Source organism: Eumetopias jubatus, unplaced genomic scaffold (assembly GCF_037043125.1).
Source record: "Eumetopias jubatus isolate StellerSeaLion01/CBP00866 unplaced genomic scaffold, mEumJub1_p1.0 scaffold_3, whole genome shotgun sequence".
NCBI classification, from domain to species: Eukaryota; Metazoa; Chordata; class Mammalia; order Carnivora; family Otariidae; genus Eumetopias; species Eumetopias jubatus.
In genome coordinates this window covers 13,597,455-13,620,750 of record NW_028274809.1, presented here as the reverse complement: position 1 = coordinate 13,620,750, position 23,296 = coordinate 13,597,455, and the positions used below count along the sequence as shown (strand labels likewise).

The window sequence follows — 23,296 nt, the reverse complement described above, 5'->3', positions numbered from 1 at the left end:
GAGATTGATCTTTTACTTATATAACTTTATTATAAGGATAGGCTTTATTTCATTGACCTCACATAATCAGATTGTCATAGAGACTAGCATTCCTATTTTTAAAAATAAAAAGCTGAGGCAGTTTATAACTTCCCCAATGTTCCCTCCAATGCAGATTTATTCCCTGAAAACTGAAAATGGACTGTTGGCTCTTAAAAGACTAGGGTTTGTTTTGTAATTTTGAACCTACACATTCATAAAAAGAAAAGTATGTAAAGAGGTCATCTCATCATTATATTGCATGTCATTTCCATAATTAGATATGTCTCCATCCATAGAAATCTTTTTTTAATAAGATGTAAATTACTGGAAAAATATCATTCTGTGGCTCAGTCGGTTGGGCGGCTGCCAGGGTCCCAGGGTCCTGGGATCGTGACCCGAGCCGAAGGCAGACGCTTAACGACTGAGCCACCCCGGCGCCCTGGTCCACATGTTTCAATAGTAACCTAACTTACGTAGACACAACGTTCTGACAACGGGAGCCCTTTGACGCTTCAAGGCAGATGAAGGGCGTGATAAAAGCAATTCCTAGGCACTCCTGGGTGGCTTAGTCATTAAACATCTATCTTCGGCTCAGGTCATGATCCCGGAGTCCTGGGATCGAGTCCCCCATCGGGCTCCCTTCTCAGCGGGAAGCCTGCTTCTCCCTCTCCCTGATTCCACTTTGGAACTTAAGCTGTCCTTATGTATAGAAGAGAATGATACTATGGCTCATACACAATTCTCTGAAAGGTGGGTGCTGGGAGGGGTGGGGGATGGCAGAGTCATTTCCCGGTAATACCTCCAGTCACTCTCAGGAAGAAAGAGTGTATGTTTGTGTCACATCCCTGGACGTTTTGTTAAGTATTGATTTAGAAAAGACGTTTTTAAACTAGCCGGCGTTTCTCAATGGTGAAAACTTTAATTACCATTTAATAAACAATTCCTTACAGTTTTCAAACTTTAGCCGACTGCATCAAATTGCCCTCGTGAGAAACGTGTTACCAGCAAATAGGAGCCTTTCATCTGATAATTAGATTTCAAGACATTCAATCTGAAACTTGAATGGAAACCCTTGTTTGTTTCTCTGCCCAGCACATCTTACACAGGGCATCCCTCTCCCAGACAGCAGTCACCTGAGCTCCCTGTTGCCTTTGTAGCTGCCCTGAGGGACGTCTTCTTGGGCAGTGAGTAAACCTCAGGAAGCAGGAGAGAAGAAGGAACTTGAGGCCAAGACTGGCCCATAGTTAGTAAACAGCAAAGCTGGCTTCAGAACTATTTGTGATCGCAAGCATGTTTCTCCTTTCTGAGAAAGTTATGCTCATCTTGAGCAATGCGTTCTGGTGGAGAAAAACATATATTTTATGTACTTACCCAGCTTCATTCAAAGTTATAAGAACTAAGAATGATTGTTAGCTATTCCAGTGATTATTATGAAGGTCTGTTCCTTGAAGATTAGGATATTCTGCTTGCCTATGAACCTCCCTCTCTTTTGCTAGATAAAACAAATGTTTACTGAGATGTGACTCTCCCTAATTTATCTGTGGTCAAGTCCATATGCACTATTAAAAGCCAATATTTTGTAATGAAATTAAACTTGAAATTAAATTAATGCTAATGTAAGCAATTAAGAGAATATACTTAGTGAAAAACATCAATATACTTCTTGTAATTGAATTTTATCTTGTAATACTGTTTGTTCCTTAAGGGAATGTCTCTTTAAGCCATTCTACTTATAAACTTCTTGCTCATTTAAAAACATAAATTAATTCTGAAACCTGCTCAGAGGGTTTTTTTTTCCTTTATTACAAACAATTAGCTTAATCAATTAACAGCTGAAATTATATCTGTAGTCATTATTAGGTTTAATTGCTGAGAAATATGTTGTGTCTTTTTAATTGGAGAAAATGTATCACAATTTTTCTATAGCCTTTTTACTTTCCAAGAGCAGAGAGTTTTATAATTATAAAGTGGTAAAAAGCCAAATCAAGAATAATATATATTTTTATTTAATATTTTATATTATTTTAAATATTATACAATATTTATGTATTATTTTATGATTGACATTAATTTTATATTATCTAACATTATAATCATGTTATTATCATTATATTATATTGTATTATATTATATATTTTTTAAGAATATACATGGTCCTGTCTATGGACGTAGATATAATATTTTTATATGTGACATAAATCAGCTTTTCTCTAAAAAGCCTCATCTTGCATTTTGATATATGATGTGATATATCACATCATATATCATTTATGCTTATATTAGGTGTTCTTCACTACTTTCTACACATTTTAAAACAGCAACACTTTAAGGCAATTTCAGACATTTGAGAATTAAATGACAAATCAATTTTTTCTCATGTAATATTATCATTATTTCTTAGTCATTGAATTTTTCTGTATCCTTGCACAAAAGAATCCACTTATTACATGTGTAGATATGCTCTGTATACATGTGTAAAGATGCAGATACCATGTCACTCATAACTAGATGGATGGTGCATTTTTGGATAGATAGGTTTCCACTGTATGTTTGACAAGTCTTACACCAGAGAACATGTGCTAAATTACATACAATTGACAATTTGCATTTTGTATTTCTTCATAAGAGATACAAAGTTAACACCCAATTTTGACAACTTGCCTTTTGCATTTAGTTGTCATACTGTAATATGAAAATGTGATGCATTTACAATGTTTAGGACCTTCACTTTTCTTGATGGTGAAATTTTGTTCTCTAAAATTCTGCTACAGCAAAGAATTTGTGAAATGATGGTTTGATGCAATTAGCATCTTCTTCCATGGTGGTATAAAAAACATGCCTGGCCTTTTTCCTTTATGCAGCTTTTTACTTTATTTTTTTTTTTTTTTACTTTACTTTTTGCTTTTTCTCCTGATGGAACTCATTGAATCAGCTAACATTTGTGCAACTCAGTCAGGAGACACCATAGCTCACCATACTTGTGAAAACATTTGGAGAAGCATAAGTATGTGTGGAAGGGTGACTACATCGTTTGCTGCTGTGGAAGTGAGGAAAAAGTTGTTTATTGAAATGAACTTCAGTTGTGGTTGATGAAATAACAAGAAAAATATCTTCAGAGGGAGGGACTTCTGTGGCGTAGTATCCAGAGCAGGTAATGCATGCTCAGTATACAATTATATGGAAGTACTACCAGTGAGTGAGCCATTTGGAAGTGAGATGAGATAGAGCTATTTTTCTATAGCAAGAAAAGAACCATCATTCTTCTTGTTATCGAAATTGCTATTATTCACCACTTGGACACATCTTTTATCAGGACTCCCCATCCATTAAACATTTTAGTAGTTGCGTTTTCAAGAAGGAAGCCAAAAGGGAGGTAAAGTGAAGAGCAGAGAAGAAATACCTTTGCAGTCGAACCCTGGGATGTTCAAGACAATCAAGTGAAAATATTACAAGCCTTTCTGAGTGTATTCTTGTGGGTTAGACACAAGGAACCTGCACTATAGATAGAGGGTCTGACCCAGGGAGGGAGATTGTAGTGTTCTGCTCTATTGTTAATTTCCTTTCACACCCAGTATGGAATCTCTCTCCAGCAGCTGCTAAGTGATCTTTAACCTCTTCTGAACTTGATTTTCTCATCCAGAAAATGGTGATCACAGGGTTATTGTATGGCTAGAGTGAAATGAAGCAGGTGAGTGTTCACATGCTGCCTTGCCCACTGAGAAGAAACTGGTTATTGTGCCCATAATTTTAATAACAATGATGAGAAGGTGGTGGTGATGACAGTAATGGCAAATATTACAAATAATAAAGTCACAATTTCACCTCTCCACTAAAGTTTTGATGGTTTATAAATCCTCTAATCTTTTCATCTTTCAGCAACAAGCTTTACCACCTTTACTTAATCCAACACACTCCCCAAAGTCATTAACTAAATGAAGTGAAAGTACCATAATGACTCTGTGTGTGTGTGTGTGTGTGTGTGAGTGTGTGTGTGTGTGTGTGTGTGTGTGTCCAGTTTGGGCCACATTAATCATAATTAGCTGTACGATAATCTAGTGTAATGATAAGAGCATAAGCTTTAACATTTGTTGTATTTTAAGTCTTGAATTCCAATTCCAGTTCTGCCTTCTATTAGGAATATGATGCTGTAGCTACTACTTAACCTCTTCAAGCCTCAATTCATCATTTAAAAAATAGCAGTAAGACGTGCTTATAGAATTATTAAGCTTTAAAGGAATTCATATATGCTAAGTGCCTACGGAGTGCCTGGAACATGGTTTATGCACAATAAATCACAGTTGCTGCTTATTACATTATTGGTGTTCCTTAGACTGTGACAGTCCTTCACCGCAAAGTCACTTGATCAAAGGTGAATATAACTTCCTCACTTATTTTAGAACCTTTGTAAAAGCATTCAAGAATATTTTGATATTCCTTGAGATCAATCAATAATCTCAATTATTGATTATCTGAGATTTTATTAGCTGTAGACCACCATTTTTTCCTCAGTGATATTACTGACACTTATATTTCTTCAGCAAAACTTTTAGAATTATATTTTTTGAACATGATAAGCAGGAGATCTCTAGAAATTTTCTATAATTTAATCATAGATGTATGACATATACACATATACACAAATATATTCAAATACATATATACACTAATGTATGGTACATATTTATATATATATATGCTTACATATGTTCATGAATATATATGAAATGTATGAGTATGTATTATGCGTGCATGTGTATTTGCTTATGATAGACTTCTAAACAGTCTTCAGAACAGATTTTTATTTTCTTTTAATGAAATACGATTTTTTAAAACATAATTGTTAAATATTTTCCTAAGTGAAACACTTAAGAAGACTGTTACAATAAATTACGACATTTGTCCAAAATATGCATCTTCTGAAGCTGGAAAATGAAACAGTATTTTTTTTATGCAAAGGACTGATTAGGTGTGTATGTGAGTATGCATATAGATTTATGGTTCAAGAAGATAATGGTCACATCAGAGCAATTTCAAGATGGGAAGCACAATTTTTTCACTTGGACATTATTTTCATTAAAATAGAACTGATACATATAATTCAAACAATGTCACACCAGCTATCACCTCATAAAATGAGATTATAGTACAGAATTACTTCTAGAATTTGAAATGTGACTCAACCATGATGATTAACAAATAGTGCTTTAACAGCTGATGAAATATTTGAAATAAATAAAAGCAGATTCTTATCTCATAGAGGATTAAGAAGTAAAATCTGTCCTTTCAGTGTTTTACTTTCTGTTTCATTTTTCATATTAAATATATTTTCCCTTTCTAAGCAACATATTTTCAGCGACAAGGAAAAGTACCAACAAAGAAGTAAAGGATAAATTAAAGAGTTTGCAAGCCTTGAAAAATATAAATATATTTATCTATTATTGAAAAGGTAGGGACTTTAAAGAATAAAAAATGGAGGCATTTTGAAAAAAAAATTGATTTGACTATGTAAAAATTAGGAACATCTGTCTGGAATAACATAAATGACTATAAAGTGCCAAACATTGGAAATTATTATGATAAATAAAACATAAATTCCCCAAACTTATTTAAAAAGTATAAATTAGTAAGTAAAACTACCACCTCATTAGGGGAAAAAAAAAAGAATAAACTAAGGCTAAATCAACTGTTCTGTTATTAAACCTTTTGGAAATATTCAAGCCCATTCAACTCACTATTAATACAAGTAAATGTAGAAATCAAAGGGTTCTTCTAGACACATACTATTTACAGGATTTTTTTGTTTGTTTGCTTGCTTGTATCTGTTGGTAACACAACCAGTGCTAACATGATATGAATCCCACACTGCTTATGGGAACAGAAAATGGTTTAACTTTTCTGGAAGACAAATAAGCTATAGCTACATCGAAAGCCTTAAAATGTTCAGACCCTTGACTTGTGTTACTGTGTGAGTGGATTTCTGAAGGAAAAAGTCATAAAGTGTTGAGATATTACTTACAGCATTTAAAAAATGAAACCCAACCAAATGTGAGCAATTATAATACAACAGCAAAGTGGGTGCCTGGGTGGCTCAGTTGGTTAAGCGACTGCCTTCAGCTCAGGTCATGATCCTGGAGTCCTGGGATCGAGTCCCACATCAGGCTCCCTGCTCAGCAGGGAGTCTGCTTCTCCCTCTGACCCTCTTCCCTCTCGTGTCTCTATCTCTCATTCTCTCTCTCTCAAATAAATAAATAAAATCTTTAAATATAATACAACAGCAAAGTAAAAGGTATTCATAATGAATAATTTGTTTTTATTATCATGTCTTGAAAAAAGTGTCTAAGACTGTAACATAAGTTCCAGAATAAGAAAATAGCTTGATTTAAAGAATGGAAGCAAATAATGTGTTTGTGGTGTTGGGTGAGTTATGATAACCTGGTATGACAGGAATATGAAGTAAACAGTGGGGTAAAATAATTAGCCAGAAAAGACAATGTTGAAGTTCACTTGTGATGGATCTGGAGCATGAACTGTTTTCTGCAGGAAATGGGGAGCCATTGAGTACTATGGCTTTATGGGGGCTTCACAGCACTTGGGCAGATTGTGGCGGGTGGATTATAAGTACAGCATTAGAGGTAGTCTCAATAGTCCAGGAACCAAATGAAGAACATGACACTGGAAATGTAAACGTAGATGACAGATCTGAGAAACATTTCTGAAGGAGAATTAAATGCTTTTTGGACCATTTGAATGCAGTTGCCTGAGACCCACTTTACCAGAACCTAGAGGCAGAATCTCTGGGGATGGTGACTAAGAATGTTCATTTTAACAAGCTCCCAGGGGATGTTAAGTGCATGCCAAGGTTTAGGGACCATGGGTGTATCACTTAACCTGAGCCAAAAGCTCAAGAATTCTGAGGCCCCACAATTCAAAGGATATGAATCCTTGAGGCCCCAAGAATTCAAAGACCCCAGAGTCTGAGAGAGATGCTCTCAACTATAGAGCATCCAGGGCATGGCTCACCTGGAATTGAGGGCGGAGTTTGAGGTCTGATGCCTCCTGAGGTTCAAAAATTGTAGGAAATAATTTCTTTGACCTTGTACACTCAGGATATTGCTGAATTCAACTGAACCAAAGTGAAATAAAATCATTTGTTAAGTCAAAAATTTCCAAAGCACCTTTCCTGAAAGCACTCAGAGAGCATTACCCTTCCAGTCATCTGTTTGTTAATTCATGCATCACATGAGCACTTAATACATACTTCCATTGTATTGACAGCTAAGGACATGAGGATTAACAACAGAGCTCCTGTCTTCAAGGAGCTCACAGTCTACTGGGGGTAGAGGAGCTTGTATATAAATAAATTTTAAAGATTTATTTATTTATTTATTTAAAAGCGAGAGAGCGAGATAGCGGGGGGAGGGGCAGAGAGAGGGAGAGAAGCAGACTCCCTGCTGAGTGTGGAGCCCAATGCAGGCTAGATCCCATGAGCCTGAGATCATGACCTGAGCTGAAATCAAGAGTTGGACACTTAACTGACTGAGCCACCCAGGCGCCCCAGGAGCTTATATTTTTGTGCCCACTTTGTAATAGATGCTAAGTCACCTGCATTCCTCCCAACATACTTGAGATCTTATTATTTTCATTTCCCAGATAAACAAGGCCTCAGGAAGGTTCGGTGACTTGTCCCACATCTCACAACAAATAAGTGGTAAAACCAGGTCATGTTATCCATTTCATCTGTCTTATACTGTCTCTTAAGAAAATAGGAAATCAAACACACACAAAAATAGAACTGTTATTATTTGAGAAAGAAGCACAGTGTATTAGAGGAGCTTGGGATCAGTTACACTTGTCACTGTGTAGCACGGTAGTTAAAATCAACCTCTGTCCTTGGATATGACCTGTGACTTGGTCTAGATTAAAGGACATCACTATAAAACTGAAGAGTTGGTTGTTGTCCTCATTTTGCAGGCAGAGAAAATGAGCAATTTACATTAACATTAAACTCTATTTTGTCTTTATTTTTATTTTATTTTATTTTATTATGTTATGTTAGTCACCGTAAAGCCATGTAATTGTCTTATTAACTTATAATTTTTAAATCTTTTTGATTAGTGAGTTTTACATAATTGATCATGTAAGCAAGCACAAATATGTAAAAACAAATAACTTCTATGGCTTGAAATACCAACATGTGATGTTTCTCATATGCCTACTAGTTGGATCAGAATTTATACATGAAGAGGGATCTTTAGATCTAGAAAAGAAGGTGGGGTTAATGTATGCCCATGATGTTGCTTTCAAAAGCAGCTCTGAAATCAAGATATTGCTCTCATTTTATCAATATATTTATATTTTAAAGTGGAATTTAGGCATGTGAAGTAAAATCTACAGTTCCAGTACATGCCTCAGTTGTTAACTTGTGGAATAATTCTTTCATAAAGCATAGGTTCTGAGTCAACATTGTTGATGAATGAGAGAGGAGTACAAGGGAATAATTTAAGAAGTACCCAATCAATAAATCAGAATTAAAGATGGAAAAAAAATACAGGCAAAAAACTATCAAAAAAGCTAAAGATATACCAAAGTTGCTATTGTTTCAAATAACAGCATTAAACTATAACGTGAGGAATACTTAATTCCCATAATAACTCAGGCAAGAAAACAAAATAACTAACTTGGGCAACGCTACCAAAATGAGATTGAAAGCCTTGGGATCAAATCCAGGCCCATGAAATTGAAAAGTGCCCACTTTTTTGGTATTGCACCTTGTATTATGTTCTGTATTGCATATTTAGATTCTCCATTGTTTGATACGGCACACATATTATATCTTTTATTGGTATTGCACACTTATCTGTTTTTTTGTATTGTACACTTATTTTACATTTTTTTTTTGGTACTGCATACTTTGGTGTTTCGGTTTTGTACGCTTGTATTATCTGTTCAAATGGCTTCACTTTGGCCTTCATTTAAAAAAAAAAGGAAAAAAAAATCAATTAGCGTAGAATCATCTTCCTGACCTTGAATTTATACTTTTGGAAGTTGAACAAATGGTGTTTATACGTAATTATAATGCCATATGGATTATTTGACTGTACCTTTCAAACACTGAGCATAGAAAATATGATGTTGGGTCACTTCTGTATGCTTTAAAAATATCAACTATTTTATAATAGATACATGGAGCAAAATTTACTCATTCAAAGAGAAAAGACAAGGGGGCACCTGGGCGGCTCAGTCGGTTAAGGGTCTGGCTCTTGATTTCGACTCAGGTCCTAATCTTCGGATCTTGGGATAAATCCCCACCTCAGGCTTCTCACTCAGTGGGGAGCCGGCTTGTTCCTCTCCCTCTGCTCCTCCCCTCGATCATGCTCACTCTCGATCTCTCTTTCTCAAACAAATAAATAAATAATCTTAAAAAAAGAAAAAGACAAGTTTTTTGTTTGTTTTCTGTGTAAGGATCAAGTAACATGGACTTGGTCACTTGTTATTTGATAAGAAATAAAGCAACCTTATTAGTGAATTTGCTAACAAGTGAAGGTAATTATAACCCTGCCATCTCTATGTTATGTCACTTTCAGAAGTTTATTGAGGACCTATATTGTTGCCTGTACTATGTAAAGCTGAAATCTTCTTCCCAAAATATATTTGGAGAAGAAGAAAACAAATATAATTCACTAGAATTATTGCTTTAAAGTTCTCAAAACAACTTTTATATTGAAGTCAAATCCCTACAATAACACATCACAAATGACTACTTCAAGGTTATTAAAACAAGGGCCTGACCTTATATTAAGTCTCTTACCTAGAGAATTTACACCAGATAATCTACTTTATTTAATTCCAACATTCTTTTTATTCCTTCTAAAGATGAAATTGTAAAATGTGTAGTTGACATTCTCAAATATTTCCTTTAAACTAATTGTCAGAGCTGATTTCAAATCTAATGGGCCAAACTTGATATGAAAAATATGTGAGCACATATGAATCAATGCTCTTGACTTGTTTTATAGCCCCTTTTATGGCATCAATATTAGTATTATCCCTTTTGGTCTTCTATTAGTTCCAAAATATACGTAATTCAAGGGTTAATTGGCCACTTACGTAGCAGATTATCACTTTTTCTATAAGGGGGCAGACAGTAAATATTTTAGGCTTTGTGGGATGTGTGATCTCTGTCCCAACTATGTAACTCTATAACCTGAAAGCAGCCATAGACAATATGTCCACAAATAGCCATGTCTGTGTGCCAGTTAAAACTTTGTATACACTGACATTTGAATTTCATATAATTTTCATGTATCACAAGATATTCTCCTTTTGGTTTTTTTCTTTTTTCAACAACTTAAAAGCGTAAAACAAAAATTCTTGCTCATGGGCTGTACAAAAACAGGCAATAGGCTGTATTTGGGAAGTGGGTTGTGTTTTGCCAATTCCTGTCGGTTATCCTGAAGATACACATAAAAAGGCCACAGTTACTTACACGTTTATTTTTTATGTATGTTTTGTTACTAAAGTATCAATCTCTTTGCCCACTACATGGGAGAGGAAGAACAGTTTCAATGTTAGTTTCACTAACACCTCTACCTCTGGCTGATCTCCTGACACCTAAGGATGGGGACTGCACAGATGTAGCAGACTCACTATCCCCCATAATAACTGAAGACTTAGCATTCCTTTCTCGAATCTCACCAGACAGACTTCATGCCTGCCCTTCCCTGTTGCCCCACTAATGCTATCCATGCTCTCCTGGAGAAATTTTCTGCAGGGTAAATAGAAAATTCAAAGAAATTTGGTGACTTTGATTTCTTTTTCAGCCAGATTAAGTCTTACATTCACCACATTGGAAATGATTTCTCATAATGTGGGTTATTATAGGGGTGGAGAAATTGTCACAGAGAGAACAGCCTGGAACTGATTCTCACCCCCACCCCCACCCAGGAGCATCTGAAAATTAGTATTGGTGTTAGGTCTATTGTTTAAGAAATTAAATTATATTCACAATAGTTGAATTTAATTCTGAGGCCAACAAGGCACTTGCTCGACATTGCTTTGTCCCCTAAGTTTTTGTTAAATTATTATATTTTTTATATGCTAACTCACGAAGCACAAAAATCAAATTGATAGAGATATGCCTGCTGGTATAAACTTTATTCTGGTGTCATTTTTAGTGTTGAAATGCTAGTGTTGAAGTGCTTATTTTAGAGTATTTTTATCTCTTTATGGTTTACATATTTCGGCAATTGAATATTTTAAAAAAATGTATGGCGATGTATTACTGAACAGTATTATCATTCCTTTGTTCTTGGGATAAAATACACTCAATATCGGGAAGTACTTAGTTTATTTCCTAGAGAAAGTAATGATTGAGGTCAATTAAAACTCCTTGACTTTTATGTTATTCTTCATGGATTAAAGGATTAGTAATTAAGATCATTAGCAGTGTCTGGCACTTTAGTTTCTCAAACCAATTGCCAACATTATTTAGTTCACAGCCTTCTACAACCATGTGAAGTATGACATATGTAGCAATACATGTAATGTATACATAAAGTATATACAATATACATAAAATATATATGAAATATATGCAAATGCATATACTATGTGTATATGAATTATGTACCAATATATATACAATGTATAGAGGAAGTGCATACAAGTTCAAAGACATACATAACTTTTCAGTGTCACATAACAATGAGGATCCCAATCAAGTCCTTGAACTCTTTCCATTATACCATGTTGCTTCCATCTAAAGAGTGAAAGATAAGTTACAATTAGCATTTGTAAAGAATGTAGTCTCTTCAGATGATTTTTGAAAATATATTTTTTGAACTTTAGAATAGTTTTAAATTTATAGAGAGGCTGCAAAGAATGCACAGAGGGTTCCTGTATACCCCACACCAAGTTTCCCGTTTTGTTAGTATCTTACGTTGCTATACTGTATTTGTCACAACCAGTGAATCAATATTGAAAGAGTATTTTTAAAGCCTATTCATTATTTGGATTTTCTTAGTTTCAGAATCCCTTCCGGGATACCACATTAGTTAATTTCAGTTATCATGTCTCATTTGCCTTCACTATACTGTGATAGTTTCTCAGAATTTCCTTATATTTTGGATGATCTTGACAGTTTTGAGTATTTCTGCACTGGTATTTTGTAGAGTATTTCTCAATTCGGGTTTGGTGTTTTTTTCTCATGGTTAGTTTGATATTATGGGTTTGGGAAGGAGGAACACAGAGGCAGTGTGCCTTTCTCATAATATCGTATCCAGGGTCCATATGATCAACATCACTTAATCACTGTCCATCACTTGGTGTGTGTAGGTAGTGTTTGCTGGGCTATCCACTGTTAAGTTACTCTCCTCCCCCTTTCCATACTGTATTCCCTGGAAAGATGTCACTGTGTGGAGCCTGCACGTAAGGGATGGGGGGATTTGTGTTTTACCTTAAGGAAGAACTTCACTTGATTTTATCCCCATCAATTTTTAGCCAAGAATATTACCTCTGGTGAATCATGTTAATATGAAAATCTTGTCCAATAGATGTAACTGTATTCATATCAATTGAGCAGTTGTCTTACAATTGTCTCCCAATGCATGCTTGTTGTAAATCAAATTCCAGAGTTCTTTTAACTCTGGGGTGAGGTGAAATGGAATTTTATAGCTAAATTTTAAAAAGCTTTGAAGAATTTGGTGATAAAACAAAACAAAACAAAAACGCAGCAAAATCATGAAATATTTTATGGGTAGTATTCTTAACACATGTCATATAATTGCTTAATATGTTATTTGTTATGTACAGAGTAATAAATTGAAACATCTTACTGTCAGAGTGAAATGTAATTTTTAGACTTGTTTTAGGGGGAGAGATTCTGCCATGTAAATGGCCATAGTGGGTAACGTTGGAGTTTAATTCTGGGAATTAAAGAGAGAATACACCTTCCAGAAAGAAATATTGAAAAACACATGCTAGGGTGCCTGGGTGGCTCAGATGGTTAAGCGTCTGCTTTCGGCTCAGGTCATGATCCCAGGGTCCTGGGATCGAGTCCCGCATCGGGCTCCCTGCTTCTTGGGAGCCTGCTTCTCCCTCTGCCTCTCTCTCTCTCTCTGTGTGTCTCTCATGAATAAATAAAATCTTAAAAAAAAAAGAAAAACACATGCTATATAAAAGTAAACATGGGAAGTAGATTTGTCTTCCCCAAAAATGAATCATGTTCAAAAAGGATTTATCTCATCTTAATATAGTAATAACTTTCTTGGGTATCTTAAATGAGAAAGAAAAGGTTCAATAACAGCTTAATATGAGATGATTCTATAGCACTCTTCAACAGCTTTATTAAAATATTGAAATTTAAAAATTTTTGAATTGGCTATTTTCTAATATATTTAAATTCTCTTAGACTATCTAGCCATCATTCATATATGACCAACACTTTCTTACAGAATTTGTATTGACCACCAAAATAGTTTAATATTATAGGCATTCTGAAAAAAAGAGGTTGATTTTCTTCTATTAATATTTTAAACCATTATATCAATCAAGTGGATATTTAATTATTTTAAAATAAAAATCTAAAGAATATGGAAATCATACTTTATAACTATTCTTAAACTTTTATTTTTTAGATTTTTTTAAAGAATGGATTATTCTTAAATTGACACATTTATATAGTACAAACTTCTAATTGACAGAAAATTCACACTTATAGTAATGCAGTTTTACATTCCAGAAATGTAATGACTACTGTGAAATATATTGGAGATACTGTTGTTAGAGCAATCTAGGAGAATTATTATTTTGCAGTGACATGTGCTGATTCTCACTCTTAAATAGTAAAGAAAATTAAGTAACAAATGATAAAAGATTTGTGTGGAAAAGTAAATACAATGCAAATATCAAAGTGATGCTGTAAATATCTTACCTGAAAGAAGGTTGGAGGTTTTGCAATTTCGCTGGAATGTGTAAAATCCAGTGAGATTTTACTGAAAGAAAATGATCTGTTGAGCTTTCTAAGAGTTAACAAAAACTGTTCAATGATGGTGGCGTCTATTCATTTATAAAACTTATATCAAGAGCTTAATGACTCTGTTCTGCATGTTGGGGCTGCTGGTGGATAAAATTTGGGGCCTGCCCTCTGGAAACTCTATGTTATAAATCCATTTTAAGGGTTTATAGTCACTCAATAAATTTTGCTTGTATTTCCACCAAAATAGACTTACTGTATTTTTATTGCATGGATTATCGAGTTATAAAATATTAGAAATCTTTTGAAAAATTTCTGAGCCACTTTGGCAATGTTCTGTTGGGACAAAAGCCTATTGGTTTTTGGAATAATTTAACAAATATCTAGAATTTCATTTAAAAACCAAACACTGGTGGCCATAAAACACAGCTCATTTTTCTCAAGGAACGTTATATCAAGTTAGGCACATACAAGATATTAATCTAAAAGTGCCATCTTCTGGACTCCAAGTCCAAAATACTGATTTGGATTTATTTAATACACACTATTTATTCTCTCATAAAGCCACAAATATATTTGGATTTCTTGAGTACTGTCTGGAAATGGTAGCATCTATGACAATAACTATTATTATAATTTCTAGATAATAATCAGGAGATGTAGTAGAAAGAATATTCACTGTGGAGTCAGACAGATCTGAGTTTGATAGAGGTCTGTATTACATGTAGTAAGCTGTGACCTTGGTCTAGCTTCTTAAACTTTCTGAGACTGCTTTCCTACTTGTACCATATACATACATTCAAGCTTTCAGGGTGGCTGGGAGGATTTAATGTAACATATACAGAGCTCTTTGCATATGTGTGACAGAAAGCAGGTATGGAAAACTCCTAGGTATTTGTCAGTATTACAATAATAATAGTTAAGCAGTCGTTTAGTATTTTGAAAAATGACCTCACTTTCATCATCCAATGTAATCCTTACACCAACTACTGAAATTGAGATATTACCAATTCAGTTATTCAGATAAAGAAACCAAGAAGTGCAGTGACTGGGAGAAATTTGACACATCCAGGCTTTGAATTCTTGTCTTCTGGCTCTAGACCCTGCCCACTCCATAAAGGATTAGGAATCATGAGAATGTCAATCTTGCTTTGTTCACGCCAGAAACTTACTTGCCTGGCTTTGGGCAACGTATGTAATTTCTTGAAGTTTTAGCTTCCTCATCTGTATATTGAGGGTGTTGTACTAATTTATCTTCTCAATCCTTTCCACATCTACATATACACTGAAAGTCAGTACAGAATAGTTGTCAAAAGCACAGTGTTAGAAATGATTGTCGGGATCCAATCCTGACTCTGCCATTTGCTGGCTCTGTAAGCTTAAGCAAGTTACTAAATCTCTCTAAATCTCATTTTACTCATCATTATGCATTAATAAATAGTACTTATTTCAGAGCATCATTGTTGTGAGTTTAATAGACTATGCAAAGTACTTAGAATGGGATCTGGTATAGAGTAAATGTTATTTAAGTATTTGCTCTGATTTTTATACTAAAATTGTAACATCTAATTCAGAGACTCCAAATGAGCTATTTAACCCTTAAAGCCAAAGAGTAGATTTGCTTAGACAATTAAGTGGAAGCTTCCTCATGCTGGGTTCGTGGCCCAATCACATTACTGTCCTCGTGTGAGACTCAACTCTGTAGTTCTGTTAACTACAGTTATTAGGGGACATGACCACATATACCTGGGATCAGCATTCATCTGTCCAGAAATATACTTCAGTATATAGTCAGCTCTGAATCATCTCCTGATATATAATTGACCTGATGAATCTGTTTTTCTGAAGTGCTAGAACTAATTGGGGCCTGGGTCAGTATGATGGCACAAGCTAATGATTCTAACTTAGATACTTGCTGAAGCATCAAAGAATATAGAAGAATTTCTTTGCAAAAAATTATTTAAACATTTAAATTCCAAGCATTAAATGCATGCAAAGTCATTTTGGTAGAAGAATTATGAAAAGCCTTAATTCATATGCTTTTTATAAACAAACCCAAGTTTTATTTCAAGAACAAAAATGGTCTTTAAATTCTTCAAAACTGATCACATTCATCTGAGATCTCCTGAAAAGTAGTTCCGATAATTGAACTTAGATACATTGGGACCTATAAGATGATGGAGTTGACATAAAAGTAATAGGTAAATACTAGGCAAATTGCTTTAAAAAAGGAAAGGGTCATTTCCATATTGTGAGCTCCTGAAACATATTGGAAAAATATTCTTGCCCAAATAATTGTTTGATTATGTCACAAAAAGTTTACCTAAGTACAAAATTTATTTATAGTTCCCATATTTTAATTTCGCTTTGTAAGAATTACAGAGATAAACAGCTGACATTTTTTGGAACAACTACTAGCACAGTGCAAAAAAAAATTGCTTTCATTCCATTTTTTGCTTCTGTATTCACTCTTTCTTTTTTGCTAGGTGGCATGCATGCCGTGGTTTCATGGAGACCATACAATGCTTGAGATGATTGAGAAAAAGCGTTGCTTGTGCAAGGAAATAAAAGCTAGACAGAAAACGGAAAAGGGGCTTTGCAAACAGGATAGCATGCCTATCCTGCCCAGCTGGAAGAAGAACGCAGGGGCAAAGAAGTACAGCCCTCCACCCTATTCTAAGCAGCAAACGGTGTTCTGGGATACTGCCATATGACTGTGCACAGGACGGCCAGGACGGCGGGAGCTCCACATCACTTTACATGAAGAGGGAGGTCGACTCAGTCATGTGATAAGTAACTGTTACATATCTTCTCTGTCGGAATGGAATGCCAATGCTTCCCTGGAAAGCCCACGGGAAGCTGTGCCTACTCATGGCAAGTTCTTGATAAAATGTATATTAATTGTATCTTTGCAATTAAGACACTTATTTATCCCGGATTATTTTGAATCCAAAAGATATTAAGATGTAAATATTTTACTAGTTTATGGGTGACACCTGAAATAATACACATTATACGTATATAAATTACAGAAATATCAAGAGTTTTACTAGATGATATAATTTCGGTATTAACTGGTTTGTTATCTCTTTTATATGTAATCCCTTGATGCCTTTTATTATTAATTTTTGCATTTAAGATGTTATTAATTTTTTTTCTGTCCACATTTGGCTTCTGTATGAGAGCTCACAGCTGTAAATCATGTTCAATCACATAATATATGACCTGGTGCTAGTAATGTAGAAGTCAAGTATCATATTCGTTAAGAACGTCTGTTGCTTTGTAAGTTTTTAAGGGTTTGACCGGAAAAGAATGCAAATGTGATGCATAATTTGGACGTCCACATTACATCAACACCAATATTTTTGCTACATTGGCTTTATAAGAATTTCTCTTCAATATTGTCTTGTTTATACTAAGCAATGGTTAGTCAGACTCCAGAGAAAGTTATTAGGATATATTTGGATATCCCAGCAGAAAACATTTCCTTCAGAAATGACTTTCAGGACATGTGTCCTTGCATCATGGATCTGATTGGAGGAGACCAGGGTTCACTGTGACAATGGAAGGAACAAGGAATCGAAAGCTTAAATAGCACGACTGCTTTCAAGAAAGGGGTACCAGTGGCTTTATAACCACTGCCATCACTATTTTTAAGTAACTTTTCACGTGTATGTTTGTTTCCCCTAGAAAATGAGAAATAAATATTCAGACTGATACGTTTACATATTTTAGTACACTAAACGCCAATCTTTTGCAAAATTTAGGTCCATTAATGAATTAGAATTTCTTAAGTTTTTCAAACTTGTTATCACCACATTTTTGGGTCGCAATCTTCTGTGCATGACCATCACATCCATTCTTACTGATTCTGACACCATGACCAAAGAATTATGACCACTTGTTTATTTTATTTTGTTTCAAGGAAGAAACGGGAAATGCAGGGGCTAGGGGATGGATGGGGTGGCTTCGATTTTATGTGGTGGTAAAATTTAAGTTAAACAAATTCCTATATATCTTTTAAGAATAACTTGTTAGTTACATATAAATATTGCCACGGATGGATAAAAAGGAAACTATCTCATATATTTTGTATATTTAAATTACTATTTATGCTTCCTAAAATTGACAGTATGTGATTCTTCTTTAACAATCAATTTAGTATTATATTTCTGAGAGAAAAGGTATGTGTTTGAAGTTATTGTCATAGTGGTTTTCCTTGTAAGGGTTTTGACAGCAATAGTACAGTGCTGCTCGATAAAACCAAATATAAAGGAGTGAGGGGATTTTTGTAATCTCTATTGCTAAAAACCTAGTGATGCTTTATCAGTAATAGTTCGTTTCAAGCCTTTGAAATGTTAAAAAGTAATTTTCTAATCTTTTATAATCAATGTATATTTTGATGTCCAATTAGAATTCTGAAAGAATAAGGGAAAAGGGTAAGTGGGAGCATGTGTATCTGTTGTTTTTGCGTGAATGAGCATTCAGCAGGAGAACTGTATACATAAAACGTTTACTGAGGTTTTAGGTTTTGCTTGTATAACTGAGGTGGTTAAAATAAAAGAAGAAGAAGAAGAAGCGGATCACAAGTACAGGAAATCATGGAGAGATCTTAAGTAGCTTAAGTAAATCCTACTGCCATATTTCACCAGTTAGAGATTATGTTTCAAACCCAACAATCAATGGAGTACCAATCTAAGAGTGATGAAGATGTATTAAGATAAAATCAGTATGGAAATAAAATGTTAGCTTAATTTAACTACTTATGACCACATATACTCGAGTCAGTCAATCGGGTAGAAGACATCAATTCTCAGCATCTTTATGATGATCTGGGTGTATGTATATGTATATTCAGGCTCGGTATGGTAATGATTGGATAATTCCTTTGAAATTTATATTTCAGTAACATATCTAAGTGTGTTTTTCAGATGCCAATCTTTTCCCATATCTCTCTGAATGAGGCAGAAGATATTTTTTAATGCTGGCCACTTGTCAAGAAGGAAACAGAGGTACTGAAATGACTTGTGTTGGATTCAGTCATTCCCATTTGTTCTGCCAAACTCATGTTGCTGCCAGGTTTCATGCACTCTTTTTTTCAAGCAAGTTATTTTCTGAGAAGGCAGCTTGTTTGAAAATCTGACCTTAGGCAACCGTTTCTGTTTAATTTCTCCAAATCTTCCTTTCAATGGGGAGTCATTGAAAGATCTGGGAAAGCTGCTTCACTGATGTTTGACTCAATAACGTTTCTTGGGTGCCTAACCCACTGTTCATTGCGGCTTCACTGACGTGGCGAGTTCCATTCTATCATTCGTTTTCTTTTTGTGTTGTTTTTCTTTATGTGGAGAAAAGGTCATTAGGATAGAGGAGGAAAATCAGCGTATTCTCTGGGGGCAGTCAATCAGGACACGTCAGTTGTGAATTTGGTCGGATGATAAAACATTCCGTTGACAGAACACTCTGGAAAGATAAAGCCCATATTTTTTATCAGTGCCAAAGAATAAATGGTATCATGGCATGGTTATCAGGTGGGAAGAGCCCATACGTATGAGAAATGGTCTTTTCCCGACAGCTTTTACAGAAACAGAATTTTATTGGCTGTCAGCAAGATGCTTTTCTATGGGAAAAACTTCTTAGCACACAAGAGACAAATTTCTTTAGAATAGATGGGAAGGAGATCCTGCATTTCTGTTCAGTGCCAGAAGCCAGCACCTTCTGAGCTGTTACGGTAGGTCTTCATGTGAACACTGCTGTTCCTTTCCCCGTATTCATGCCGTGGGAGCAAGTCTGGAGTGAGTGATCAATTTGTGTAAGTGAAGGTTAATGATCACCCATACAAAATATTTGGGAAAGTGAAGCAAAACAAAACATGAAGAGGTGCACATTTGCAGTTTTAAAGAATATACACATTCCAATATCTGGAAATTGTCTGGATATAAGGAGATACAACTTCCCTTTTCAAGATCGTGACACTAGGACTTCAAACATGGAGGTTCCAAACCATTTTCTTGAATGCTTCTAGAGAATAGAGAAACAGTTTTCTTACTACACTCTGGCTTAGGCCTCATCCTCACATATAATTTGATTTGACTCTTTGAGCAAGTTTAGGAATCTAGTCAATAAAACTAAACAACACTTTCAGGTTAGTGTTTTAACTAACTAAATAAGACATCAGAACAATGCACATTAACAATGCAATTTTAATCACTTATATGTTAAAGTGAGTCACCTCCCTAAAATAGAAAAGAGCTTGTAAGCTAATTATGGCTACCTATGAAATTAAAAAAATAAAAATTCCTGTGATTTAAGCAGTAGGTAATCTGAGATGAGAGACAGTTTACCCTTTCAAAGGAAAAGAAGTACAATAGAATAACAAATCCTACTTCGTTGTGCTCCAAATTTAAACGGAACTGAAAAAAAACAGTACCTATAATATTTAAGATTAACTCACTACATCTTCCCTCAATAGGAGAATAGATAGCTAATTGTAGGATGTGGACAATTTATTAATTTATTATTAACAGTTCATCGTTGAGAAACTTATCTATTAGTTGTTTTTCAAAATTCTGTGAAGCACTGGAATTAAATATTCAAAAAGATATGGTCCCTGCCTTCAAGGAGCTTAATTATGCAATCATTAAAATTTCAAAACAAAGCCAATTATTTCTAAGCAGTTATACAATATCACGTGTTTGACATCTCTTATGTGTTTATATATGGTATTCTCTCTTTTTTTCCAGATCAAGTGTACAGTCAAAATAAAATACTAAAACATATTAAAGTTAATGTCTAAGTATAAAATATGTTTATGTATAAGACTCTATATGTACACATAGGATATGTACTGATGTCTACGTAACTCAGTAAAAGGATAACACGTTTGCCATGTTGGACTTGAACATTGTGGCTTGTTGTTTGGATTGATTTAAAACCCTTTGATATTTGGGTCAATTACATTGTAGCAAAATGTGTGTAACCTGAAAAAAAAGTCTGATTATACTTCCCTTTAAATATTACAAAGTTTCAAATTTAAGGGGGAACACCTTTACAGAAATAGTGTTGGATTTAACCTCTATCAAATATAGATGAAGATCTTTTTGAAGTGCTCAATTGTTCCCAAATATGACTGGGTTGCCCACCCTAAAAACATCTACATTTACATGTGTATACACCCACATACAGTATACATACTGTATATAATATATATGAAAATGTTTAGTATGCACTTCTTTTGTTTGGAACTCCTTGAGTTAACATTTATAGTGTAGCAATTGGTGTAAAGTGCACTGTGATTATAAAAAACAAAGCACAGTAAAGTCACAGGTCTTGTTATCTTGCACTAAAAATGTGTTTACGTATTTAGCAATTGTACGTTTACTTTCTTGCTCTTTTCAAGAAATTAAAACAAATAGCTATTGAAGAAATGATATAAAATAATATGTTTTTTAGTGGATAATGGCACTACATTTTTAAAAGACAGGGTTTTTAAAAGAAACCATTTAACATCCATTCCAACATAACATGTTTACCGTATCTAAGAATCTGAATGTCATATTACATTTTTCATAACTCATTAAAAATGTCAGGTATGTGCCTGAAAATTTGTGCAAATAAGCATTAGCTAACAGATTTCTCTATTCACGTGTTGTTAGCCATTTCTATATACATAATAATGTAAACACTGATGTTTTAATTTCTCTTAATTTTTGTACTTGATTTTTTTAGGTAACATGTAATTATAAATGTACTTTGATACTACTGAAGTAACCAGATGTTGTTTGAAAACAATTTGTTTTCTTTAGTGCATTGGCAATATTTTACAATACTTTTGTGCTTATTTATTTGTGCTCCCGTGTAATTATAATAAAAGCAATAGTTTAAATTAGTTGACTTTTGCCGTTGCTGTATTTATTCGCTGAGAAGCAAGATTAGTAAGAGCCTTTCAAAGAAAAGCACACACATCTTTCAACTTTGGAAGCGATCTCTGACATGACTGACCTGTATTATAGCAGACACGCACGGGTGAATAGCGAGGACCTGAATGCTTCAATTTTGTTATGTGACCCTCAGTTGTCCTCAATCACCACTTGGCTTCTGCCCTAAACAGATGAGCCACTAAATAAGAGGAAACTTGACATTTTTCTTTCTTCAATATGCTCCTAATTCCAATTAAATGACTCAGCATGTATCTGTAGTACTCTGGAGGCATTAAAGGAAAACAAAAAATCGAGCCATCTTAGATCTGTGTATGCAGACGAAACGTTTATTGGGTGGGTATTTGCCATGTTCATTTATTCAGTCATACCTCTGGAATTGATCTGGAATTGATCCAGTTTAAATAGGGAGCAAGTTAGTATGGTTAACATTACTGGGGTATCCATAACTAAAACATCATTGAGCACTTGAAGTATATAAAACAGGGTTCTGGAGCTCAGCAAGCTCACAAAAAAAGTGCATGTGTGACAATATAGTCTCCAGTTAATAGTTTCTAATGGCTGCTTCATCACCACTTACATCTTTTGCCACATGCCCAATTTCAGTGTAATTTCTTATAATTTTATAATTCCTCAAATTCTTTTCATGGGCATTTCTTAAAAGAAATCCAATTTATTCCCACCATTTAGCCCCTCCTCCAGCCACTCAGTGCTCTGTGGGCACTCTACTTCTGGGTTGAACAGGAAATAATTAATCACATTCCATATCGTCAATGTTTCATGCTTCCGTCCATCTCAGCTCATGATAAGAAGGACCCCCTAATCTATATCATCTCTTCTCTTCTCCCAGTTCCCAGTAAGACTCACTTGTTCCCAGCTTTGTGATCTCAGAGTCTAATTATGTTAACACTAAGATGGGAATGACTGATAAAACAATGTACATCCTCCTATGGCCGTTTGTATTTGAGAGGATTTTTATTAACATGTACAAGTGAGTATCTATTAATAGAATGTGACAGACTAGGAGATTGGAAAAAGAGAAGTTTATGGAAAAAATTTGTACAATATCACCTCAAATCATGTCCTCTAGAGTTGTGCTTTTCAAACTTTTCTGCACAGAAGAGCCCTGCTGGCAATTTCTAAAACTCCTCCTGTCCAGGAAGCCTCCTGGGGTTAGTCACAGGCCTTGTGAGATTTGCAAGTGCTCAAGTGACTCCAAAGGGGTCAAAATTGAGAATTAGAGAAGTACTTCTCAAACTTTAAGGAAATGCCTATCACCTGCAGATCGTGGTAACAACATACAAGTTCTGATTCATCAGAGTCTGAGATTTGGCATCTCTAGAAGATCCCAGGAGATGCTGGTGCTGCC

General features: G+C 34.7%; 1 protein-coding gene across 1 annotated transcript in view; it reads left to right on the top strand.

Moving 5' to 3' along the window:
* NYAP2 (neuronal tyrosine-phosphorylated phosphoinositide-3-kinase adaptor 2) overlaps positions 1 to 16,707 on the top strand; it is a 240,565-nt gene extending 223,858 nt beyond the window's left edge. Inside the window, exon 6 of the mRNA XM_028105068.2 lies at positions 16,480 to 16,707. Within this exon, the coding sequence (XP_027960869.2) occupies positions 16,480 to 16,707 (228 nt within the window). The remainder of the gene's footprint in view (positions 1 to 16,479) is intronic.
* The last annotated feature ends 6,589 nt before the right edge of the window (positions 16,708 to 23,296 follow it).